The 27,327-nt window shown below is 38.6% G+C and overlaps 1 protein-coding gene across 5 annotated transcripts in view; it reads left to right on the plus strand.

Annotated features, from left to right (window-relative positions):
* Positions 1-27,327, plus strand: part of PLPP4 (phospholipid phosphatase 4) — a 64,276-nt gene that overhangs the window by 26,332 nt on the left and 10,617 nt on the right. For all 5 annotated transcript variants that reach the window (XM_074875424.1, XM_074875429.1, XM_074875428.1 and 2 more), the window contains 2 exons: positions 1,622-1,685; positions 3,221-3,345. In XM_074875424.1, the coding sequence (XP_074731525.1) occupies positions 1,622-1,685; positions 3,221-3,345 (189 nt within the window). The remainder of the gene's footprint in view (positions 1-1,621; positions 1,686-3,220; positions 3,346-27,327) is intronic.

Consider the following 27,327-nt stretch of genomic DNA (forward strand, 5'->3'; position numbering starts at 1 on the left):
CATCTCTCTACTGACTAGATTACGTGACTTTTGGTGGGCAGTCTGAGTCTTTCCCAAAGGGAACAAAATGAGAGCAAATGCAGTTTGTTTATCAGCTTACATTCACAGTGTCATTTGATACTTGGATTGCTGTTGTAAGGAATATGCACCAGTGAAAGCAAGGTTCAGTCACATATGCAATGAACAGTCAGGACAAAGCTCAATGAAAAGAGTAAACTTTACCGCATGTCTCAGAAAGCCGATATTTCTACATGTCCCATTTTTAAAAAGGAGAATGTACTGCTGTGACATTGCTGTTCACATGCATTTGACTTTCTAGGAAATTTCACTTCACCATGCAATCACCATAAATAACGGAGAGAAAACAATTGACAGGAAAAAGAGAGCATGGGATTGAGTGGTCACTGTGGACATAGGTGTTGAAAGTGGAAGACAGTTTTGAACAATATCAGTGTCTCTAGGATTGACTTGTTCTTTTATTTTTGCTGGCAGGTATTGCTATAGTCTGAGAAAACCCTTTTTTTCCTTTGATGGAGGACCTCTTTTTTTCAACTTAAAGAAAAATAGATCCTATAACACACACGTTTTTATGATCTATAATATCCTCAGGCAAAGATTTTATGTAGACAGGATGAGTGCTGCTGAAGTGCAGCATCTGGGGCAGTAGTCCAATGAGAAAATAGCTCGTGTAGCTGTCACAATCAAAAGTTATATTACTGTAACTATTCTGCTGGAAATTGGAGATTTGCCTGATAGGTTTTTTTCTGATGGCAAATAAAATTCAGTGGCTCTTACGTTGTAACAGGGAGCTATGGTGTGGACTGCAACATTAAGTCAGTTTTAATCTGAAAGGAGTGTGTGCACTGGATCCATGTGCCACTGAAATCAAGGCAGAGATCTCCACAGGCTTTAGATGAGGTTCTTCGGAAAGTCTAGGGACTTGGCATGCAAGTACAAATGAAAAAGATGATTTGGACATATCTACTGTGGCAGTTCCTGTTTATTACTCCAATTTAACTAGGAAAATTGGTTAATCCCAGGAGCAAATGTAAGGGGAAAATGTCAACATTTTTAGTCAAAATGTCCACATCCTTTTGAAAGAAAAATAAGAAAATCATCCAATTGTAGTTTTCACCAAGAGGCAATTCTTGAGCCTCAAAGTGGACTGCTTGATTGCATCATACATATACATATATATACATACATAACATAAACACACATACATGCATATATATATCTTACGTATATGTCTGTGCAGGAATTCTGCTTGACCCAAAGAGTGTAAGATTTTCATCTAATAAATTCTAAAACTGGTAAACACAGTACTTGATTCTCTAATAATTGTTTCCATTTGATGATTTATACCTGTGGCATGATAGGAAGACTGGCTTTGCATAAGGAAATCAGATTTCTCAAGAGTAAAAGCAGAACAAAGTCAGTCGTGATTATTATGATGCTCTTTGGTCTGTCCTTAGTCTGGGTAATAAGAAAAAAACCAGTAGGCTGCAAAGATCATTCAGTTTTCAGTCCAGTAAAGGTTTCAGTCTGTAAATCAAATGCTGTAATGCATTTATAGCTTGGTATTTAGGTTATTGTTCTGTTTGTTCATTCTGTTTTGTAGCTGTTTCCTTGGCTCTAGCTCTGAATGGCGTCTGCACAAATACTATTAAATTAATAGTGGGAAGGTAAGTCTTGTCATGTTATAAATTATAGCTTTAACTGTTAAGAGAAATGAAGACAGATTGACAAATACAATACATCTTAGTAAAAAGATAGCTGCTGCTGCACACTGAATTAGAGCAGTCCCCTGTGAAGCTGTCCTTTCCCTGGTGCAGGTGTTGTACAACTTCATTGTGTGACATCCAGCTGTGGTAGGAATCTGTGCCCTTGTGTTTTGTTATTTGTTTGACCGGTTGGTGGATCCAGGCAAACAAGGAGTATGAAAGAAAGGTGTGAGCTGAAACCCGTTCATTAAATTGGCAACACAGAAGGGAAGAGTCACAGCATGTGGGAGTTCAGATGCCAGTGCCACTAGTCTCATTAAATAGGAATCAACTGAGTCTCTGTAAAACCCAGTGCCTGTGCTTTGTGTGAAGCATGTTACTGAATGAGGTATTTCCAAGTAACAAGATCCATGGCAGAACAAACCTTGGAGCTAAGCAGTAAGTGGACTCCTAGGTAAGCCATTTTTTTAGGGAAGCATAAATTTGGATGAAGGGCTTAGAAAAATAGTAGCACCCAAAACTCTGGAAAATAAATTTTTTTTAGGTATTTTTTGACTCTTACCAAAATTTTGAATAATTTCATCGGAAAAATACATATTTGACTTGAATTCATAGCCATTATTTAATAGAGTCCAGTGCTGCGTTTGTTGTTCACCTGTTTTGCAGCACTGAGGAAGCAGTATTTCTGCTTGGTTGCTGATGAACCCTTCCTGCTACAGTACTGATGCCCTGACAATAATAGAACTTGGCACTTTTATTTTAAGAGTGCTTTTGAAATATAATTAAGAATGTCTGCACCATCTTCTTCAGGCAGACATGAGCTCATTTTGCCTGCGCTCCCAGCCAACTAGTTGCTCTGTCAGCTTGCCTCTGAATCTGTGGTCATTCACCTTGCTTCTCTACATGGTTTATTAGCTCAGGATCAGTATGACACCAGTCAAACCTACGTGCTATCATTCATCTCAGAGCAGGGTCAAAAGAAACTCGGAGGTTTGTTCAATGCAGTTAGAGAGTCAGCATCAAGGCTGGTATTAGAATTTGGTAGTTGTTTTGTAGCCCAAGTTGTAGTCCTGTTCTCTAGATGTGTTGGCAAGGCTTGTGCAGCTTTGTGGGGTGGCGATGCTGCTTTGCTCTGTCACTGGAAGCGCTGTGCAAGATTGGTTGCTCTAGGCTAGAGTAACCCTGCATGTTTGTTTTCAGAGACAACTCCCACTTGCATGCTGCACTGGAAGCTTCCCTGAGAGCGCCTGCCAGCAAATAAAGTGATCTTGAATTGGGGGACACGGTTTAGTGGTGGACTTGTCAGTGTTGGATTTACTGTTCTCAATGATCTTAAGGGCCTTTTACAACCTAAATGATTCTATGATTTCTGTTGCTGTGTTAAGGCAGAAGGGAATGAACTCTGTATGTAATAAAGCAGTAAATGTAATAATCACTTTGAGGTTTATTTGTTACTACAGCTTTTATATTTTTAATATCCATGGTGTTTTTTGTAGACCGCGTCCCGATTTCTTTTACCGCTGCTTTCCAGATGGAGTAATGAACTCTGAAATGCACTGCACAGGTGATCCAGATCTGGTGTCTGAAGGCAGAAAAAGCTTTCCGAGTATCCACTCTTCCTGTAAGTTCATTTAAGTGCAGTTCCTCTTTTGTAAAAAGCTGTCCTATTTATGTTTTGGAATTGCTCTTTTTTTGTTAGATCATGAACCTGATTTTTGCTGGAGGGGCCTGGACTTTTGTCTTAGGTCACCACTCCCAGAAATTTCCTTCTGGAAATAAAGTTGTGAGCCTGTGACCCTTCCTTATCACTGAGTACCATAGCAGAACTGTCAGTTGAGTGAAGCACGATTCAAGGTTAAAGAAGAGTGTGGTTCTGAGGGGGTGTCTGTTCCCTAATGCAGACTTCTGTATACAACCTTTGTCTATATAGTAAATATTTATTTTGTTATATTCCATTGAAGCATGAAATGTGACAAAGCATGTTTGACCTGCATAGCTTTGGCAAGATCTAGTTAATATCTTTCAAGTACTAGATCTATTAAAGCAAAGTTCAAGTTGCAAAGACAGTTCAACTACTTTTATCATTAAGGTTTCTTCATGGGAGGTTGTGTGCTTGAGGGTGGAAGGGGTAGAATGTTCAGATGTCTACTGCCTTGGGCACAGCCAGGAGTAAATGGTAGCTCTGTTCCCAGTTCAAGCAAGCAGAGGAGAACAGGAAGAACATCCTGACTGTTCTGTCAGTGTGGTAACACAGAAGTAGTGTGTAATGGGGGCTAAAGGTGTATCAATAGTATCTTATTTAGAGGAGCAGGTGGGCAGAAAACAGAGGTAAATTTGGCACAGTTAGGAGTTTCTGTGCTTTCTTGTCTGCTCCTAGGACAGCACAGTCACTTGTCACTCTATTTGGCTTTGAGGTGGTCCTCGGTCTAGGTCTGATGGTTTGATCAGCTACTCCTAGCTTATGCTGTACCCCGGCAGACATTAGGTGGCTTTATGAAAACTCGTTGTCTGATTTAATTAGTTGTATTAAATCAGATGTTTACAAAGGTTCCTTTCTCTGTCTTGAGGAGCTGACTTCTAGAGTGTTTTATGTCAATTGTCTAATAAAACATTTTCATCTGTAAAATAATTTGATTGCTGTGAGCTTTTTTGATTTTGGTTTTTTTTTTTTTTTGACTGGTATTGTTTGTTGCCTTGTGCTGTTCTGTTTCTGAGAACTGCCAATTGAGTACCAGTAAGTCATAGCTCTGGAATTTGTTTTTCTGATCTTTTTTAAAGTAATAACTTCAAATTGTCTAATTGTGCAGAATTATATGTTGCAAACAAGTTGGGTAATGAGATGAATGAAATTCTGAGCTGATCTTGTTCCCTTTTTCTTGTTTGAGTCCCAGAAACAGATAAGGGAGTAGTAGATGTTTGTGGATATGTCGTAAGCTTTATAGTCCTAAGAAATAAACCAATTTAGTTGTCTCAAATTAAGCTTCAATTACATTAAAGAGACAATAGCAGAATATATCGTATGGTGTTTAGAACAAGTGGTATTTATTGCTATTTGTAGTCTGCCTTCAGATCTGATTGTCACACTTAATTGCAATCCTCTTGGTTAAGTATTTCATCAATGTATAACAACAAAGGCTTAAAATAAGTGCATGTATACACTCATGTACTAGAATTTACAGATTAGCACTCAGCAAGTGTTATAGTTGGTCACTTTCATTTACTAAAACGCAACAGTTTACCCTGAGGCTGCAAAGTGTGAGTTGCAGAAGACATCCAACGTGCTTTTGTTTTTGCACAGACTAGAAACACTGTATGTGTAGCATGCTCTGCTAAGCTCTGGCACACATACTGGTTCTCTAACGAGACTGCTCGTCACACAGCAAAGTGCTTTGTCCCTGTGCCAGTGGGGCAGCCATAGAATGCATATTGGGGTTTTAATTTTAACTGGTATTAGTTTTATAAACACTGAGTTATGTTACTGCAGCTCACACAAAATTCAGTTGGAGCAGAATGATGGCCCACTGTGTCTAGATCAAAATGATCAGAACAGCTTTCTCCATCACTGACTAATACAATACTAGCATGTGGCTGAGTTGACTATATTTCTTACTACAAAGCCTTTTATTACAATGTGATAAGAATGAAAAGATGTTCTATATGCAGTAATTTTTATCTCTTGGTAAGTGTATGCAAGAGTGAGGCAATTCTGCAGCTGCTTGAGGTACTTAGTTTGAAGCCTGATGTTATAATATCTAAGTCTCTGACAAGACTGTGTGTTTTGAAGCTCAAAATCAGTACGTATTTGATAATCTTACAATGCTAACCTCTGCTCCTCTGTGTAGCAAAACTATTTAGATAACCAGGATTGTTAGTATTATTTTCTCAAGAATAGTTTATAGCTGTGATAATACATTTATTCTTGCTGTTACTTCATCCCCCACTAGATTGAAGAGTGAAAAGCAAAAAATATGGGAAACATGACATTATACTATCTTCTTGGACATATGAAGCAATGATAATGTTGAGGATATAGTAATTCATGTTTGGATATTTTGCTGTAATTCTACATTTTCAGTATTTTGTATTGTGTAATGTATGAACTGTAGCTCCTTTACCTCCTGCTCCCTGTGAAAAATTATTCTCTTATCTCATTTTTAAAAAGCTGTTCTTCCTGCCTTCTTAACATGTAGGTAATTGCAAATTTTCCTTCCATAAACTCAGTCCAAGATTTTTTCTTGGCTCTTTTTTCCCTTCCTTCAGCATAAGGTAAAATGAAGGAATTCCATTCTTCAGATTTCTGTCATCCTTTCTCTCTTTTTATTGTGGAATTAGTGAAGCAGCACTAAAAAAAGTTTTTTTGTTTTGTTACTATTTGGTTTGTTTTTTTTTTTTTCTATTTTCATGGCTGCTGAAATGTAAGTGGGGAGGATGAGAGTTGACATAAACTATAGTACCTCCCTTGGAATGATAGTTACAAGTGGCCCACTACCACTTGGTATTTTCTACTTCACTTGAACACACGAAGAAAATAAATCACAAGTAAAAGCTGCCAGGCAGCTCATAAAGAGAGGTTAGAAGCTTCAGTCAAGAGCCTTTTTCATCTTCAAAACAGTTTTTCTTAGAGCATTCCTTGGACAGGCTGTCAATCAAAAGCTTTGTTATACCAGGATCTAAAACCTCATCCATGAAAATGAGGCCTTTAAAAAGAAAGTCTGTGGTGCTGTGAATGCTGTGCTGTAAGAATGTAGTGCAGGGATGTATAACAAGAGTGAGAGTACTCACACCCCCAGATGGCCTGACCTGACCTTACGTACTCAATAAAAATGTTGTGAACTACTTGTCTTCCACTTTGAGAGTCAACTTGTACCCTGAAGAAGAGTGCGTTCTCCTTATTAGAGCATAGATGATTTTCTTGGCTTAAATTACCATCTCTTTCATCCCCCTGTGCCAAGGAGTGCATGTAATACAAATTAGAAAAATGTAGGGAGCACAAACTGTTTTGTAAAGCCAAAGACTGATTTGCAGATAGGTGCAAACTATAGTTGCCTGAAACAACTGAGGCATTTTGTACCAAATCAGAACAGAAGGTTGACCCACATGAAGACAGGGTTGTTGGTGCTACCTTCTCTGAATGAGGAACAGAACTCTACCTGCAATGGCTGCTGAAAATGTACTTTGAGCTGGCATACCTCGTTCAAGTTTGCTGTCCCCTAGCTCTGTCTTTTGTTGTCCTTTTACTGGAAAGACTGTTGAAGTTAGGTGACTCATCTTGATAACTTTTTATAACAACAACTTGAGTTTAGAATATACACAAGCACAACCCAGCATTTAATGACTCTATTGAAATTTACCCAGTAGTGCAGGTTCTACTGGATGAAAGAAGTGCCTAGAACTTCTGGTTTGTTTGTGGCATATTTTGCCTCTTTTTCCGGTTGAACTGCCAGTATATCTTGTTTGAGCAAACCGATGTTTGGGGGTAGGGAGCCAAGACTCCTGCCTGCATCCAGTAGCTCAGAGGTATTCCTGAGTCCCAGGTTTATATGTAGCTATTCTGACCAAAATGCTTCCAAAATACAGGTCTATTTTTCCATATTTAGTATTTCCATGGTTTTATTAATCCATTGGCAATTTTATGATATTTAAACTTACTACCTGTGAAGATACCGTGCAGCTTCTCTATGTCCATACTTTATTGAAGGAATGATGTTTATGAAGATCATAAACACAGCATTTCTTCCCCCTGCCTGTGTCCTTCCTGTGTGTCTTCTGTAGAGTTATCTTGCAGGGAGCCTTCAGGCAGCCTGCCTTGGAGATACCTCATGGCATCCTAACCTCTCAAGATGTGTGGAGTAAGCACACATACTCTTCAGGGTTTGTTCTGGGTGTACTTTGCAAGCTTGTTATCCAAATAATAAACAAGTCTCTCTCAAACATGGCCCTGAGAATAGTGGGAGTTTGTGAATGTCCAAAAGCCAGGTACACCATCTGAAAGTGCTGACCACAGTAAGGAGTGGAGGACTTCAGCCATCTCTGTGGTGAGCTTCTGAAGAAACTTTTTCTTGTGTTTGGTGAAGTATGATGGGAACTGTCCTTTGCTGTATTTTTTTTTAATTTTTTTTCTGGGGGGACATAGTTTTCCTTCTTCAACCTCCTGATGTGCAGCAGGAGTGAGAATGTATTGTTTCCTCAGATCACTCCTTGCAGTGCTGGAAAGTACATAACGCAACTGCTGATGGACTGATACAAGACCCTTCACCATTTTTCTCTCTTTACAGCAAGATTCAAAAAGCAGCAGCAAGCAACAGATAAAAAATGAATTTGAAGAAAAATTCAGTTCTTTTCCTAAGCACAAGGAAATGTTTTAAAATACATGAAGTGATTAACATGCCCATTCCTTCATTATACAGGAGATGAAACCTTTACTTTCCAGGAGTGGGAGATATAAAAAGTTAAGTTGATTTCTTGCCTGTCTCTGGTTAGGTAGAAAAATGTCTTCCAGATCCTTGGCAATTGTCTATCACAAGGATGCTGGAGTGGACGGATGATGCACAGCAAGTCACCCATTGCAGTTGGTTAGAACTTCCATTCACAAAGAATGATGACTTGTTTGAACCACACTAGTGCCTCCTCAGCTTATGCTGACTTTGGTTTTAAAACCCGCTGTGTTTTTACTCCATTAATTGAAGCAGCAAAAGATGCATGTTCAAATCCAACAGGTTTACAAGTGGAACAAATGAACTGCAGGAGATCTGTAACTGATACACTACGATTATTCTGCTAGAGGAAGTGGTGGTCATGACACAGAGGCAGAGGAGAAGAAAAGTGTATGAGCAGTATAAGGTAGCTGTGATGTTGCCGTATCACCAGTCAGGTGGCTGTAAGTAGGGGGAGAACTAAAGGGGCAAATTCTCTTTTCACTTTATGGTCCTAGTGATGTCACAGATATAAACTAGTTCTATCAGATATTGCAGGTTGGTTGGTTGGGTTTTTTTCCTTGTTTTGAACAGTAGAGCTCACTTAAACTCTTGAACACTCAATATGCAAAAAATGTTCAGAGTTTGCGTATGAAGTTTGGGAATATCTGCTATCCTCTGTCTGGTTTTGGACGGTTTAGCTTGGAAGCCCTGTACACTGAAATCTTGCAGAATTCAGTCCAGGAACAGACTTTGTCTTTCAGGTCCACACACAGATTCATAGACACTGAATGTGGAAAAGCCTTCTTATGTATCATTTACAATCAGTTCATTGCTATATACATGTGATTCCTGACAAATTAAAAAAAGTTCTTATATTAATTTTAAGCATCTTACGTAGTAGGATTTTTCTGCAGCTTAAAATTAGGCTCGTTATTGTATGGTTTGTGAGTTCAGTCTAGGATAAATACCTCTCTCTGATCTAATTGGACATTTCTTTTCTGAGCTTGGTGCCTCGTTTCAGATTGCTCTGAATTCATCATGTCAGTTGATTGTCCTCTATTAAGCTGCAGTTTAATATTACAGTTTGCTGTGTGTTCCAATAATTTGATGCATAATTTTTTATTTTTTGCTGTCATGCTAACTTCATTTTCTGTACTCATGTATATCATTGGTAGCACATTTGCTTGTTTTTCTCACCAAGTATGCTATAAAGACTTCAGGAGATAATTATTTGGGCTACTGTACTGTGGAACTCTCCAGGTATTGAAAACATTGGAAAACATCTGATGATGTCTGAAAGAATTATGTGGTAGAACTAGATACAACGAGGAGGAGGAGGGAGGGTTGCATGGTGTGCTGGAATGAGCAGCAGGACGTGAGAAGTTACAGTCTCCTTTGGTTCTTATACTGTTCGTGGGGACTGGTGCAAAGAGAGCTGATTTCTAGCTAATATAAGGACCAAGATGATGCTATAGGAGCTGTCAGAGTATCGCTGATATTCTCTTTTAAAGCCTGTTTCTATGTTTCTTGGCAAGTGATGTAGAGTGCGTGCTGTAATTGTGCATGCTCTAAGTTGCCTATGTAAGGGTAAGCTTAGTTGTGAGGTTCCTGTCAGCACCACTTGTGGAATATGCTATGAAGAACAAGTGTTTGAAGACAAATAGGTGCCCTGTAAAATCAATGCTATCACAATATATGCTCTAGTCTTCTGAAAATCCCATAAGGCACTCTACAATGCAAAGCAGGGAAATTAATTTCAGGACGCATTTAAAATCTAGCAATTTTAGAAGTGGAGCAAACAAACTGAACCAGTTTTCCATTCCTTAGGTCTGAAGTCTTTGAAAGGCTAGCCTATGTAGAGTTTTACTTTTTCTGATTTATTTATCAAAATAGACTGTCAGCTACAAAAAGTTTAATTACTACTGCCAAGAAATAATTTTATGTAAGATCCTTTGAAGGATATTTATGGAAAAAACTTCAGTTTTGCAGTTAGTGGGTGGAGTCTTCGACCAAGAATGAACACCTATCTACTTTACTGGATACCGTTAGACTATTTGTATGACTGGTAGTTGATATAAAGCAACATTTACCATAGAATCATAGGATCATAGAATACCAGGTTGGAAGGGACCTCAAGGATCATCTGGACCAACCTTTGTTGGCAAAAGCACGGTCTAGACAAGATGGCCCAGCACCCCATCCAGCTGAATCTTAAAAGTGTCCAATGTTGGGGGATCCACCACTTCCCTGGGGAGATTATTCCAGTGGCTGATTGTTCTCATTGTGAAAAATTTTCCTCTTGCGTCCAATCAGAATCTCCCCAGGAGTAACTTGTACCCGTTACCCCTCATCTTTTCCATGTGACTCCCTGTAAAAAGGGAGTCTCCATGTTCTTTGTAGCCAGCCTTTAAATACTGGAACATGGTGGTAAGGTCTCCCCTAAGCCTTCTCTTCTCAGGGCTGAACAAACCCAGTTCTAACTCAGCCTTTCCTCACATGGCAGGCTGCCCAGGCCCTTGATCATCTTTGTGGCCCTTCTCTGGACCCTCTCCAGCCTGTCCACATCTTTTTTTTTTTTTTTTTATAGCGGGGACCAAAACTGAACACAGTATTCCAGGTGTGGCCTGGCAAGCGCTGAGCAGAGTGGGATAATGTCATCTTTATCTCAGCTGGCAGACTGCACCAGGACTGCAGGTAGATATCTGCAGGTGGAGAAGGAGCTGAGCATACTTTGTGTGTATGATGAAGGAAGACTAGTAAGCAGTTTAGGGAATGAAGAGGTGGAAAGTGAGGCATACCAAAAAGATAGGAAAAACAGCTCTCAAGAAAAGCATGTTTTAGAAGCACAAATTAATAGAAATCCAAGTCTTGTTCCAATTGCTGTCTGAAATTCATTTCCATAAGCTTTTGGGTGTGAAGATTTTGGCCTAAAATATGAATCCAGATCATCTTTCCAAGTTGGTAATACCGAGTTTTGAGTACAGACCTCTAAATCAGAGGGAGAAAGACCTGACCCATGGCATTTTAACTGAGTCTTTGACCCAGAATTCATCTGTATAAATGAGGATAGGCCACCAATAGCAAGCAAAAAAGTGCTACAAAAGTATTACGTGTTTATGTTAATATAGTTTAATGAGTGAGTCTTGACCCATTGCCAAAGCTGGGTCAACTTCCTGATGAGATCTGACCTTAAATGTTTGCTTCTATTAATATGTTACTTCCCAGAGCAGTAAGTAGATAAACAAAGTAAAGGAACTAAACACCACTGAGCTGTCAGTCAGAAATATCGCTGTGCTGCATCCAGCCACAGAATAGTCTCATGTTCCTGTGTCTGGTTATGAATGTTGTGAACTGTGATGGTCAAGAGGGTTGAGGGGAGCATAGCATAGTGGTCTCAGGGTGTGGGGCTCTTACTGTCATAACCTGCCTTCTCTCTCACATTTGTTGACTGTTTATTGGGTAGTCATAAGAAAATATTATTTTTTTATTATTATTAAACTGCTAAAGGAATGTCCAAAGCCATATTGTGTACAGAGAAAGGATATGTCCAGAGACCTATTTCATATCCCAGCTCAATAAGCAATAGACCATTCTGATGTACATACAGCTTTGCAACAAGCAGCAAAACCCATAGTTTTGTCTTCTGATCTACTTGCCATGTAAAAGATTTCTGAACGGATTATCTCCTGAAGCTTTCTTAGAAAAGAGTAGCAACTCAGCAATACAGACTGGCTTCAAATATTGTTGAGTAAAATAGGTTGTTTAGGTTAAAAAAAAAATAAAATTCATAGACAGTGGGATATCATATGTTGATGTGATTGCAGTAATTAAGTCCTTGTACAAGTAAGTATGGGTAAATAATAGTAACACAACACATTTTATTTAGAAACACCAAAAATCCTGTGTGAATGAAATGCCAAATTCTTGACCCTTTTTGCTTTCTTAGAGGAAGTGATTAATTCATCATGATATAACTCTGCTTAGGCTCTTATTCTACTCAAAACATTTGCAAGCAGATTGCAATTGCCAGAGTTTTGGCCTCAGCTTTCTTTAGTGACTATTTTTAAATGTGTTATTTCTGAATTGGTCAGAACTATTTAAGCTATGTTTTTCAGCTAAGGGATTGCTGTCATAGATTTGAGGAGGTTGCATGAAACTGGTTTTGATACCTTTGTGCTGAAGAGAGAAAGAATGGCTTGGTGAGGGTTTAATTTACCCTCCTTGGAGCCTGTACTGCTTAGTGTTGGTAGTGGCAGATCAAGCCCATGGTTGTCATGAATGGGTGGAAGCTGAGGGAGGGGAGGTTTAGACTAAATATAAGGAAGAAGTTTTTTACTGTGAGGGTGGTGAGGCACTGGAACAGGTTGCCCAAGGAGGTTGTGGATGCTCCATCCTTGGAAGTGTTCAGAGCCAGGTTGGATGGAGCCTTGAGCAACCTGATCTAGTGGAAGGTGTCCCTGCCATAGCAGGGGCGTTGGAACTAGACGGTCTTTGAGGTCCCTTCCAACCCAAACCATTCTATGATTCTATGAATACCCACACAGGTATCTTGAAATTGATATGTCTGCTATGAATAAATGAAATAATCACTTGCTACTCTGGTTTGTATCAGCTTATAGATTGATTCACAGAATTGTTAGGTTGATGGTACCCCTGGAAATTGTCAAGTCCCAACCCACTGCTCAAAGCAGGGTTGGTGAGAGTAGGTTTCTCAGGACGGCGTCCCATTGAGCTTTGCATATAACTTAACATGGAGATTCCACAACCTGTCTCACAGGGAAACCTGTTCCAGTGTTTGACCACCTTTACAGTGAAAATTTGTTTCTTATGTTTAAACGCAATTTCCTGTGCTTCAGTTTGTGCCCATTGTCTCTTCTTTTACTGGCTACCACTGAGAAGAGTCTGGCTTTACTTCCCCCAGTACAGGATTTTGCACTTCCCTGTGTTGAACTTCAGGAGATTCGTGTTGGCTATTGATCCCAGACAGAAGGATCCAAACTGATGCTAGTGGAATTCACGTCAACTGACTGAAAGACCAACTTGATAAAAATTAGTCAACTGAATAACACAGTGGCTGCAGAGATAATTAAACTTACAATTTCATGTTGGATTGGATAGATTCATGGGAATAAAATCAATTAAAAAACCCACTTTCTATATAAAAGTGCTGTACTAGCAACAAAATAAATAAAATACGTACGTGATTTTATTTTTGTAGCTGCAATTTAGTTACTTAAATTAGTTTGAAAAGTTGACTTCTGGCTAAATTGTGCAATTGTGCCATTGATTTTTTTTTTTTTTTAAATAAAAATCTTTATTGATTCCAGAGGTTTCTTTTTGCAAGAAAAAAATCAAGGTTTGCAGAAATTATTTTGTGGTAACATCTCAGTTTGATTTGTACAGGTTTCAGGGTGAATGTTGATATAGTGCTGTATAAGAGGTCTTATTTCTTGTGTGTGTGTTCTTGGTTTTGGGTTTTTTTTCAGCCAGTATAATACAAAGAAGAAGAGAGCTGTAGCGATTACTGTTGAATACTGCTGAAGAAATCAGAGAATTTAATCAGAAATCTGAAATGAAGCATGTAATCAGAGTATTTGGTTGTGGGGACAATAACAGTGACTGTTACGTTGTATGTTTTTTAATTACCTCTTTGATGAATGAAGGTGTCTTGATGTGTTTGAGAGAATAATGGCCTTTTAGAAGTGAAGAAGAAAATTATTTTCTTTGCCTTCCAAGCTATAGTTTATACTTACGTCAGTCTTCATAGACAAGATGCTAAATAATATGTAAATGCTCAACTTTTATGTATTGGTTGATCCTATTTTTATAAGGAATTTTATGTTTTTCAAAGAAACAGTTCCTTTCACTGTATATTTTTAATAAATTGCACTTTATATACAAATAAGACCCAGGTAGTCATACATCACTGCTAACGTAACTGATATTTGCGGTGGCCAGATTTGCAAAGTTGAAACCGGTTGTGACATCACAAAATTGATTTTTCGGTTTCATTATTCAGGATGAGCCTTCACAGGTGTGAACTTCTTTCAGATCAAGGTAAGCATCCATTTCCAACACACGGCATAACCTTGGTCTGATCAAAATCAATGCCAGACTGAATTGCCTGGAGAATTCTAATCTATTAATAGCCATCATTACTACATCAAAGAAGTCATCAGCAAACAGGTTTAATGGAAGCAGTGACCAAGGAATTAGGATCTTAATGCCTACTGTGCGCTTCAATATAGCGTTAGGGAAACATTGCCAGTGCAGCATGTTACACATTGTAAATTCTGTTTATATTAAAAGTAGGGATATGCACATTATGAGTACTGGATATGAGGTCATCTGTGCTTATTTGTTGGGAGAAAGAACAGTGTCTCTAAGAAAGGAAGTACAATAGGAAAAAAGTATTTGGTTACCCTTTTCTGCTGGCATAATAAATGACATTATATCTTCAGACCAGTCCTGAATAGTAATTTCCTACTTTAAGTAGCCAGACTCCATTATGAATGACAGAAGTAATTGCTCAATCCGTTTTAACAAGCTTAAGAATATATAAGAAAAATTCTTCTGCAGAGGTCACCCAGCTCTATCTTCAAATAAGGAGAGAGGAAACCCAGCTGACTTTTTTCACTGCATTAACATTTCTTCCTTTGTGAGCAAGGTCAGCTGCCACATCCTGCAGATCTTGGGAACATGCATGTCTTTCCCTCCAGCACTGATGTTGCCCAGAAGTGGAGGTTCTGTGTTAGCTTCTTAGGACTGCTCTTTAACAAGGCTCCTCACAGAATGAAAGAGTCTCTACTGGAAAGCTAATACTACTGTTGGCATTTGCGTTTGATGACTGTCGTTGAATGCAGGTGGCAGTAGGGGAAATGACCATGTGCACCACCAACCTCATCCCTTACAGAGCATCCCACCTTGTCCAGGAATGGCAGTATATCTAACTTTAGAGGCAGTACTCAGGAGATAGTTCCCTAACCTAGAATAGGTAAAATGAATGCTGTGCTCCACCCTTTTGCTGAGAAAAATCAACAGTTAATTTCCATAAGCTATCAAGGGTTTAAGTATAAACTGGCTCAGGTGCCAGTTTATCAAGCAACTATAATGCATACTATTGGGATAAAAAAGGTGGCTATTTATCTGCCCATTTTCTTTATGAAAAGACATAGCCATGCAGGTTTGCTATTCATCTCTGTCAGTGCTTACCACCTATCTGTCTGAGAATATACCAAATCTTAAGGTGAAAGGAAAGGTCCTCATCTTTCCGTCAGTGTTTCTGTGAACAGTAGGCTTGCTTCCAAGCCATGTAAGAGCTCTTTGTTTCTCACCAGCACCCAGCCTTTTTCGTTAAAAGGATTAAAAGAACTGAAGCATGAGGTGTCATATCTCTCTGCTATATAGCAAAATTCAGCAGACCTTTGTGAAGAAAAGCTGAAAGTAATGTGATTCTTGATGGTAACATGTTATTTAGCAATACCAAGAACTGCATGAAAAATCAGAAATTGTACCAGATAAGCTATTGCTTTTTTGATCACAGGACTGTGATTTGCTGATGTGTAGTCCACTGTAATTTGTGATTCACAGAGGATACCGAAGAGGTGTGTGGAGGAACTTTTTATTTGTTTTTGCTTTTCCTAATCTGGAGACCAGATCATGCAGAGAACTCAAGAGCAGAGAGACTTCAGAGGAGAGTAAGCAAAAACATAGAATCATCTTGAATCCTAGGTCATTAGTGAGGAAAAGAAGGAATGACTCTGTGAGTCAACATGGTTCTTCATAAAGTGCTGGAGAGCTGAACTTAAAAAGTGAGCTGGGAGTATGAGTAAATCTCTGACCTTAATTTTAATAAACCAGTTTTTCCAGCAGCTATTGCTGTTTTGTGGTTATTATAGCTGTTCAGTTTGCTTTCATCAGTGTAGTGAACAAGCTTAATTACCTTTCAGTCTAGTTCGCTTTTCTCTTGTGTAACTTCTAACTTTTCAGGTAAAATTCATAAGCTAATGTTAAGGTATATGCTTGATTTCGCAGCCTGCAGAAGACTTTGTTGTGATGTTGTAGACTTTAGCTGTATGTAAGCCCTAAAACCATTGTTTTTCTGACTGACCTTTTCAGTTAAAAGGACTTTGAGTTACACTAGATATCTAGAGATCAATTTTCATCTGTGAACTGCAGTGACAGCTCTTCTCTGGAGCAAAATGGGTCAGAAAGCTCAAGACTAATTTGAAAATGGATGACTCTCAGCTCAGACAAAGGAGGCTGGCATATCAATTTGTGACCATCTTTAAGGAGAAGTCTCATTGCAGCACTGGCAAGTATTGAGATTCCTTGAAATTGCCATGCAGCATAGCACTGACATCACACTGCGAAATCCATTTGGTATGGTTTTGTGTAGCGTTTCTGTGTAAGAACAAACCAAATGTAGAGGTGCTTCTAAATCAGATGTGTTATTAGCTCTTCCTTAGTAATATAACCTTCAGTGTGGAGTTTTCTTTAAGGTAGGTAAGCTCAACAGTGGGCTGTTTTAGGCAGCACTTGGGAGGTAAGAGAAGTTTGGCTACTGCACTGTGTACGAGAAGCAGGTAAATAGCCCAAGCAAAACCATGGCTTGGTTGCATGTTCATTGCATTCACTGCATAAAGATGTTTCTTTGCTTTCTTCTAACTTTAATTTCAAGTCAGACACTGGCCTTGTGAAGGATATCTCTTCATCCTCCTCTGCAAAGAGTAAAATAGAGAATCATAGGTCTAGTCAGATTTCCTGTTTTGAGAACTAGAAGCTGATATTTGTGTGTGAATTTTCCCCCGGTCCCATCAGCTGTGAACCATTTTTATCAGGTTTGATCAGGCATGACTGTTAGAAGCAGTCCTTGCTCTTAATCTTGATAGGGCAATTTTCTATATCTGTAGAGGCTAAGGGTAAGACTTTCTGTGGCAGCATTTTCATTCTGATCAGGCATAAGCTGTTGAAGACAGTGTTATGACAGTCCCCTCTTGTAGCACTGTGTTTCACATCATGGTGTGGTCTTCGAGCCCATGATAAGAATAAAGCAGAATATGTATGAGAGTGTTCTGCCTAGACTAGAGGTACTTGGAAGTAAAACCAACAATTATGTTTCTATGGGGACTTTAAATCTGTCTACAGGGTGCTCACCTTCATGAGTTGGGGTGTGTGTTTTCCAAATGCTGCTGGCTGGCTCAAAAACTTTTTGAGCAGCAAGAGTGATAGAGCTGACTCACATAAGCACATGTTCTTGTAATGCAAAGAACCCTGACTCAGTCCAGAATTATTTCAATAAAAACAAGAGTATGAACTACAATTTTGCTGTAAGCAAAAGAAAAATAAATCAATAAAAACCTTGAAATTGAATTATAAAGTTAAAATACTAGGCACCTTTCTTTAGAGGTGGCTGACTGATTTATCAAATTGCAGAAATCTCAGTCATAAAGATTTCTGAAAACATTAATTTAAGTCTCTTGAAAACAAGGGGATATTAAAAGTCTCTTGAGATAAAAGCTATGAGATAAATGCAGGAAATCAAGCATATTATTTATGCCAGAAAGAGAAAAGTACAGAACATCTGCGAGAGCCTTGTTTGGATTTTGCTGTTACTGTCAGTTCTACAAAGCACCAGCTATTACAGATAAGTAAGTAGGTAGGTTTTTTTCCCTCCCTTCTGCAGAGGACTGAGCAAATAATGAAGTCAGTGTTTTATCTAATGAAACCTACACAAAAAATGTTTATGCAAAATATTTTTAAAACTAATACTGGTTTGTTGTAATCAACTGATCTCTCTGGTGATTTTCTCTTGAAACTTTTAGTTTTTGCTTGTTTCAGTCTGAACTAAGACAGTGACTTTATAAGTCTCTCCGTCTGGGGTTCCTACGTTCTGTTTAAACAACCAGAAACTTTTGGAGAATGATTACGTTGGAAGTTTCTGGTCATTTTGAAAGGCAATGTAAGTTGGATTTATGGGTGAAACAGGCAGTGGATAATATCATAGGAGGTCTTTTTTAAAAACATTCACTTTCTGGGGAGGAGGGGGAAAGGCAAAAATCTCTGAATGACTTTACTGAAGAAATTAATCAGAAAATAGAAATCAGAATGGTTGAACAGATGTTTTTGATAAAGCATTTCCACAGACACTTGGTACTAAATATGATTTAAACTGGTGAGGGGTGCTCAGTGATGCAAGACATTCTCTATCACATGATTAGCCATTTTAGTCTTCATTGTATTAGCCTGTCTTCTCTGCTGATCTCTTCTCCCTGGTATCCAGTGACAGGATGCGTGGGAATGGTTCAAAGCTGCACTGGGGGAGGTTTAGACTGGGCATTAGGAAGCACTTCTTTACCGAGAGGGTGGTCAAACACTGGAACAGGCTTCCCAGAGAGATGGTCAATGCCCCAAGCCTGTCAATGTTTAGGAGGTATTTGGACAATGCCCTTAATAATTTGCTTTAAGTTTTGGTTAGCCCTGAAGAAGCCCTTCCTCCTGCTCCTCCTCCCCCTCCCTCCCTCCCTCCCTCCCTCCCTCCCTCCCTCCCTCCCTCCCTCCCTCCCTCCCTCCCTCCCTCCTCCTCCTCCTCCCTCCCTCCCTCCCTCCTCCTCCTCCTCCTCCTCCCTCCCTCCTCCGGCTGTCTTCCTTCATTACTTGCTTGAAATCAGTAAGTTTGCGTGGATGAACACAGCAAGATCTTGTCTAGAAAAATGGAGCCACTAGTTTCTGTAAATAACCTTCCAACCCTTGCCTTTAGACTTTTTTGTATTTATGTTATCAAGCAATAGAATAGTATATCGCTTTCTGGTATTGTTTAGTATGGCGAGGAGGCTAGAGTCTGAATGAAAAAGAGAGCTGTATTCTCTGTATCCAGAGAATGCCTCTTGCAGTAGGGTAGGAAATGGGTAGGAGTTAAATATGAGGAGCAGGAGTATAATTTGCATGTGACTCTTCATGGGTCTGGCCTTGATTCTGTTACCAGAAACGTTATATGCCATACCTTGGAAATGCTTATTTATCTCTAGCAAATATAGTCTCGAGAACTGGTTCACATACCAGTGTTTGCATTTGTTTGGATGTGTCCCATTCCTCCTAGCTAAACTCTGCTTATTTGGGCAGAAAGCATTCTCAAGATTACTCCTAAATTAGCTTTATGTGAAGTCCATTCCTTGGTTTTGAGGGAAAGAGAGAGAAATCTCTCCGGTTTTCTCTGTCTCTAAAACAGTTACAAAGTCTCTGACAGTCAGACTAGGAGTCTCATTGGTGTGAGTTGTCACCTTAGACAGGTGAGGACTACTGCAACAGTTCTTGAATAGCACCTTTGCTGTTCACTGGCTGATTGGTTAATATTTTATTTTCTATCTCCACAATTAACCGTTCCACTCAGTATTGTTTGTCACTGGATAGTGCATTACCATTGTATTCCCCCAAGGAGTTGCCTTCTCTTATGATATCAAATTTGATTATGCAGTTCGTGCTTGCACCAGATTTGCTTGATGAAGCACTAATTAAATGAATGTAGTATTTGTGGTGTGTCTTGCTGTGTCCCTAAAAAGAAAAAAGGAGCTTGGAAAATATTATGTCTTTAGAGTGAAAGGACAGCTAGCTCCTCCTCCCCTTTTTCACTAAATAATTGAAATTAGCCAGTAGTAAAAATGTAAAGATTTGTACATTTTAAAAGCCATTCATTTGTTTGAAAAATTAAAATGATTTATGTGCTTCAGAGTGAAGAAATTATTGAATTTCAATAGAATTGTTTGCTATCCTGTGATAATTTATATAAAATATTATTGCAGTACATGTAATTATAGTTGAGTATCTAAATTTGAACTGTTAATTATCTTTAGCTAGCAATTTCATGGAGGATAATCATATTTCCTTCAGTTGAAAGTGAACATTTTAAGTAACAGATGAGCTGCAAGCCACAGGTTTTTGGCAGTAATTGCTGCTACTCCCCTATTTTCAAGATAAATCTCTTAATTAACAGCTGTATGGCAGCATCTCTCTGAAATATTTCATCCTCTTAAAGAAGAATCCAGGGAAATAAGGAATGGATTTCTTAGATATGCAAGGAGAAAAATAAAATCTCCTGTGGGGTTTATTGGCTTCTTAATTCAAACTTTAAGTATACTCAGGAATGGTTGTGTTTAATGCTTTTACCTCTTTGACATGTTTACCCCTCTCAGTACTCAATAACAAAGGCTGTTTGAATTCATGAGGGGCTTGTGAGATGAACTCTTTAAGTTTAGTTTTCCAGCTCTAATAATAAATCAACTCTTGCTAGTCTGTTTGAGGTTCAGATTATGTATGTCTCCAGCATGCCTCCAAAAGACTCATGAATTAAAAAAAAAAAAGAGGGTTTTTAGTATGTGATATCATGTCAGTGTAAAACAGTGGTTCCTCACTGGTATTTATCCTACCTAGCAAACATGTTCTATTACAGTGTCTTTTGCACTGTAGCATTTAACACAATATTTTTTTTTAATGGTAGTATATGGTAATATATTTTCTCCTTTTCTCTGCATGATTAAAGAGATTAACCCCAGTTCTACTGTGTACTCCAAAATGGACAGCAACTTTATTTTTGCTATCTTTAGAGGATCTAGACTGATTTGGAAATGAAGATACCCACTTTCCAGTCCCCAATTCTCTCAAGAGAGTTATTTAAAAGTTTCTCTCATGAGAGTTACTTACAAGTTAGGAGCCCAGCACTGAATTCAGTGTTGGTATAATGTAGCCATGCAGCCACTCTCCTTTTGGTGTTCTGGTTCACTTTGCTACTTAAAGTGTGGTTGAAGGAAGGCTTCAGATCTCTTGCCTTTTTCCTCCCCCAAACTCTTCTTCTTTACATAAAACCCACAGTGATATTTTCCTCTTGCAAATGGTGGATAGATCAGGCTTCATTGCTTTGCACTTTGCCATGTAGCAGGAATAAATAACATTTTCCTATTCCTGCTGGGTCTTGCAGTATAAAAAAGAAGCAGAGATCTTCTCCGTAACTATTACTGCTCTGGCTGTGCACAGTCTTGGGGCTTTCCTGGTTTCTTTTTTGAAGTATTTAGGGGGATTATTTGCAGGCAGTACTAACACTGGTGTAATCCAGCAAACTCCTTGACACTGGCTACCGTGCTGCGTCATATTTTTGACAGAAATATTCCGATCTTCCACTGTAAAAAGTTTCCGTCCATCAAGGTTCTCTTCAACATGTCTTTTAACTGTACATTACATGCTAATCTGTATGCTTGTGCCAATTTGCTTCAAATGGATTTTAAATTAAATGCACATCCCTGAAAGATTCGTACAAATATGTGGTGTGATGCATGGAAGGACAAGTAGTTGAGCAGGATGTGATCCGTTTTCAAGGATACTACTGATAGCATATGTATGGCAAAGCAGGAGGCAAGAAGTTACCCTGATCCAATGTGTGGGACTTGGTATATTCCAAAATTGAACTGGAAATTAAAAATTGCTCTTGACAGGGACTGTCTGTAAGTAGATACTTCATAAATCCCCCAGTGACAATAATTTCTATTTGTGTTGGAGAGCTGATGATCTAAAGCTTGTGGCTAGATACTGGATTTATGGTAAGGTCTGTGAATAAGGAAAAATAAATTTTTCTTTCAGGAAAGAGAAATTTATTCTCTGGTTATTGATAATTGACAAGGTGGTAGTTGTTTAATTAGTATTGACCTGCTTGAATTAACCTAGCAACTCTTATCTCAGTTTTAAATTTTTTTTTCTTAGGAAACTAGAGGTATAGTATCAGGACTTTATTTCATAAAGGGATGCATATCTGATCTAACAAAAAAAAAAAAATCCAGTCAACACTTGGTATTCCTGATGCCTATAAGGAGAAGAGTGAGTGCATTAGCCAGGGACTATACTAGAGCAGCACCATCACGGGTGTGTTCAAGGACCAGTTGCATCCTGATAGCATTCTGTCCTAGGTTTAAATCTGGTACAAGTTCATTGGTTGGTTCTAACTTCACCAAGTGTAACTGGGAAGCATGGAGATCTTGGCAGTGAGTAAAGAGTAAAAAAACATACTTTGCAGAGAAAGATGTCTTTCTAGTCTGATACAGTTGTATGATTAGGGCTGAGTTTACAAGACAGTCTCTTGTAGCTTATATTAATGCTAAGGCTGCTTGTGCATGCTAGTGCGTGAGTGCTGACCCCTTGTCTTCAAAGTAATTCCAGAATCTGAGCCCTTTTAGGCTTGTCTTTACTGTCTTCTCAGAGAAAGGGGATTTGTTCAAGGTTTCTGTCAACAGAAATGACAAAGCAGGCTATGGAACAGGTTCACTTTTAGGACTTTTTGTAAATGACATCATTAACTGAACAAATCAGAACTTCGTTCTTATTTTTTGGTAGCAATGAGATGCACCCTGAGACCACTTTAGATATTTCAGGTGTAATGAGGTATCTTGAAAGGTGCATGAAAATAAAATATGTCAGAAAAAACAAAAAAGTTTCATAAGAGTTCACTGTGACAGTTCTGCAAAAACAACCTAATGACTAATACTCTAGCTACTTGCTTTTCAGATAATATAGGTCTATTTTTGTTCTAACATATGTCTGTCTCCAATATCTCCTTTTTGTTTCCCAAGTCCCTGCATACTTTTGTATCTTGTGATGTGCTTTTCATGTTGCTTCTGCTGAACTGTCTTTCTTTGTGAAAAGAAATGAATAAAGCTAAGCCAAAGGGAAGGTGATTGACTGTCCCACTTGGAAAAAAATAAAAATATTTTGCCTGTGATAATAAGCTCAAAATGTTGTGTGGGAACTGTACTTCTATAAAATCCTCTTTGAATTGAATTTCAGCATTAAAATTTATGCAGCCATTTGGTATCATACTTTTTCCTTCAGGAAAGATAAATATTTCAGTCTTTGAACAGTGTGAAACTGAAAACATTCACCAGTAGCCCTAGCTAAAATTGCAGTAGGCTGCTGTGCAATTCCAGTGATGAATAGTATGTGTTTGCATTTGGAAAATATACAATAATCACTGCAAGTATAAAACATTACAGACAAAGAGATGGATCATTTTCTCTGATTGTTACGTAGGCCATTTGAATGGTTGTTTTGCAGTTTCATAGTTTGTTGCCACTTAAGTTGAGGATTTTTTCTTCAGCTCAAAAACTGCTTAGTCTAAAGAAGGACCTGTATTGTGTGCTTAGCAAAGCATCCATTAAAACTTGAGAAGCTGAAGATCCTCATGGGGTAGTTTAATTTCCAGAAAACACCCACAAAAGCAATTACAGTTTTAATGAATAATTTATTTGGGGTGCTTTAGATCAGATTCTTGTTCACAGTTTCTCACTTTATGCATTTCAACTTGGTAATTGGTTTGGTCTGTACAGATGGGTTTTTAAAGTCACCTAGATCCCCTGTCTGGAGAGAATGAGATGTCAGGATGGGGTCTGCAGTATCTCCAGATGCTGTCATCATCCTTATTTCTTCTATGAACCTTTTTTTTTCTTCAAAGAAGGTGATAAAAACAAACTGAAAGATTGAGTCTAATGTAGTTTTATTTCTTCCAGTAATGATAATGCCCAAGAGGAAGCTGATACTTCAAGTACCACTATGGGATATTTTTAAAATGTGCCTTCCAGTAGCAGTTCCAGAAACCCCACCTACACAAAACAAGGTGAAAGACACTTTCTTAAGTTAGTAATTCCTAAACTCCTAGCCTGTAAAGGTCAAAACAACACTTTATTGTCTTCACACAGAAGCCTACAGCTATGCAGTTAGATCTAAAAAACTATTCAGTTGGGGTATTTTTGACTCTTCCATTTTTTTTACCCTCTACTGGTTCATAAGATCTGAAAGACTTGGGCCTGGTACCTTTACAGAGTGCCATTATCCCCATCAAGGTTTGCCATAGTGGCAAGCTTCTGTACCCTTTGATCCAGTTGCAGGATGAGGGCTTAGGACATGAACTCCTTGGGCAGAAGGCATGCCAGGTTTTCATTCTTTTCTATGATGTATTTTGCTTGTGCCATTGCTGTAATAGTAAATAAACAGATACTTCCTTCTGCTTCTACCTCAATAAGTGCTTGTAACAGTGTTTGCATCAGTTCTGCATGGACTTGATTATTGTGAAGCAGGAGCAGCATTTGTAGGAAGGCTGCTGGAGAGCCTTATTGATTTTTTGCCTACATAGCAGTGTTTATATTTCTCTTTCTGTTCTGTTTTGCTGAATCAGATCATCAGATGAAGATGGCTTATGATGGTGGTGGTTTACAACTTGATCATGGTTTTGTCAGTAAGAACTTTGGTGATACAAGTCCTCTTGCATCTGAGATAATTCTCCTCCTCTATCTTCAGATTATATATCTGAAAATTATACTTTATCCAAACTCACATCCTGGTGCTAACTGGATCATACTTAATGGTGTGATACACAGGAGGTCAGGCAAAAAGATCAGCTGGTCCCTTCTGGCTGCCAACTCTGTGAACTTTTGAACAGTCCTTATTCAGCAAGCAAAATAAGCAGTGTTATCTGCAGAGAAAAACCCCAGCGTGCTTTGTGAACTGGTCTGGCTTAAAGTGGTGAGTTCAAGTTGATCAATCCCATGTGTAACTGCTGTTCAAAAGTCTCATTCTGAGAGTGGGAATAGGGAATTCATTTTGATGAGCAGAGAGACAAGATGCTTGCTCTCTGTGACCACGCTGGCTTGGATTGTGTGACAGAACTTGCAGTACAGTTTCGGAGTGGATTATAGCCATGTTGCAAACAAAATCAGTTAGACACCTTTGACTGGCAAGTCTACATAACCAGTAGGTCTACATTATGGAAAACGTGGAACAGCTAGAACAAGTAAAAGAAGGAATGGAAACTGATTTAATTTTTCACAAACTAATGTTTATTCATGACAGAGAGACAGTCTAAATACCGTTAATGTTATCTGGAGAGTGCATATGCATTATTAAAGATTTTTTGTAGATAATAGTTTGAAATAAAACCATAGAAATAGAGCAAAAACGCAATACATATGAATTCCAGTTATCCCATTAAAGAAACTCAAAACATGGGTAACATGCACTGTGAATCTCAACTCCCTTCAGAATCTGGTCAGAAAGGTACAAAGCTGTGCAAATCCAGGATTTTTGCTAGTGTTTAAATAGCCCCATTGGCCCTGAACCAATTATCTGATGCTATCAGCAGATGGGGAAATGGAAGTAAACAATAAGGGGACAAATCAAACATTACTTAATGTGTTTTCCTCTCATTTCAAGTCTTTTATCCCCTTTAAGATAGCTCATAGCACTTATTCCTGTAAGACTTAAATTTTCCCTTTGCATTCCAAAATTCCCTTTGTTAATTTCTTAGGAAACCATAGCTGCCTTATTTAAAGAGAACAGTTCAATAACACCTTCCAGAAGGCAGAGGGAGGACAGTGCAGCAGCAGAAGCCTCGAGCTAGGGCACAGACCCTGGCTCTCTAGGAGCCAGGTTTCATTCTTGACTGAGCAAATCCCTTCCATTCTCTGCACTTCACCTTGCCTCCTTTGCCTTTGTATCTTTAGTTTCTAAGCTTTGTAGGACAGTGTCCTCTCTCTGTGTTTGCATAGCACTTAGAATAATGGTAACCTTCACAGAATCACAGAATCGTCTAGGTTGGAAAGGACCTTGAAGATCATCTAGTCCAACCGTTAAGCTAACACTGACAGTTCCCAACTACACCATATCCCTAAGCGCTATGTCGACCCTACTCTTAAACCCCTCCAGAGATGGGGACTCCACCACCTCCCTGGGCAGCCCATTCCAATGCCTAACTACCCGTTCTGTAAAGAAATACTTCCTAATATCTAGTCTAAACCTTCCCTGGTGCAACCTTGTCTCAGCTGAGACCTTTCAGAGCTGTTGCCATGCAAATATTCCATTTTCTGTCTTTCAATACATTCACAAAATCTACAGCATTTTATCAAGCCCTGACAGAACATGTGTCTTGTCTCAGGAGACGTTTTCCTGTGTTCAGCAACTTGTAGCATCAGGACTTCGATTTGAATTAGCTACGCCAATTGTTTAAAATACCTAATTTCTTTATACTGGGTGTTTGATTAATTCCTTTCTCCTCTTCCAACACTTAAAATCAATTAAATATTTGTGTCTGGAATTTGCATCAACATCTATCTTGAGTTAACATTGTTTTAAACTAAATCAGACTCATTTTCTTATTTTCGTTTGTGTCAGTGTCTCCAAAGAGGGCTGACTGGTATTTTATGTTGCTCTTGCCCTCTTTGTATAGAGTATTAATTTCTTATGATCTGGGAAGAAACCAACTTAGCAGAAGTATTGGTGTAGATGAAGACCATTGCTTTGCTGATTCTTTGAAATCTGTGTTCTTATGCAGAATAATAATTTTTATTATAACATTAAGCAGTATGTAATATGTTAGAGCATGTGGTGTGTGTGCGTGTGTTTGCATTTTCTTTGTGATACAGTGAGGTATTGACTCTAGCTGGTGCAGAAAAAAATGCTCAAATATATTTTACTGATGACCAATTCTTCAGTGTAAATATCACTTATAGGCCTAGGATTCATGAAGAGTGAATTGATTTTTTTTTGATGTTATTGACTGACAACATCTTCAAAATACAGCCATCAAGCAAAGTTGCCTACATGGAGTGCACAGCAATTGAGTTGCCTTGGAATAAATAGTTACATTTATAGTGGATACTCCCGCATTGCAGAACGTTTTGCTGTTAATTCCATGTTCTTTGTGCTGACTCTACACACACTGGGACTGTTGGGTCAAGCAGCTTTTTCTGGATGTGCATGCTCCAGGGTAATGGAAGTCAGTCTTACAATATTGCAATGTAAAAGTGCTCTGCAGAATATTAATTTCATAGCTACAAGCTAGACCATAGTTATATTACTTTTCCATCTTACATTAGGCATAAGTTCCCCTGGAGGAGTGTTTGTGAGTCTCTTTTCTTCCTGACCTTAAGTTTAGAGGAACACATCAACCATTTAAGGCAAAAATCTGCCTTTGTTTATAGTGCAAGTCTCGATCCTGCTGAACTTCCATATTCATTCATGAGCACCTCCTTCTGGAAATGTGCCAGATCCTGAAAGAAAAACAAATTCTGGGGAAGTACTTTTTAAAAAATATCACAAAGTTTGCTCTAAAGCCCATTTAGCTAAATCTGCTACTGCTGTTCACCACACTGGCAATTGCT

The sequence above is a fragment of the Strix uralensis genome, chromosome 7 (genome assembly GCF_047716275.1).
Source record: "Strix uralensis isolate ZFMK-TIS-50842 chromosome 7, bStrUra1, whole genome shotgun sequence".
Classification (NCBI taxonomy): domain Eukaryota; kingdom Metazoa; phylum Chordata; class Aves; order Strigiformes; family Strigidae; genus Strix; species Strix uralensis.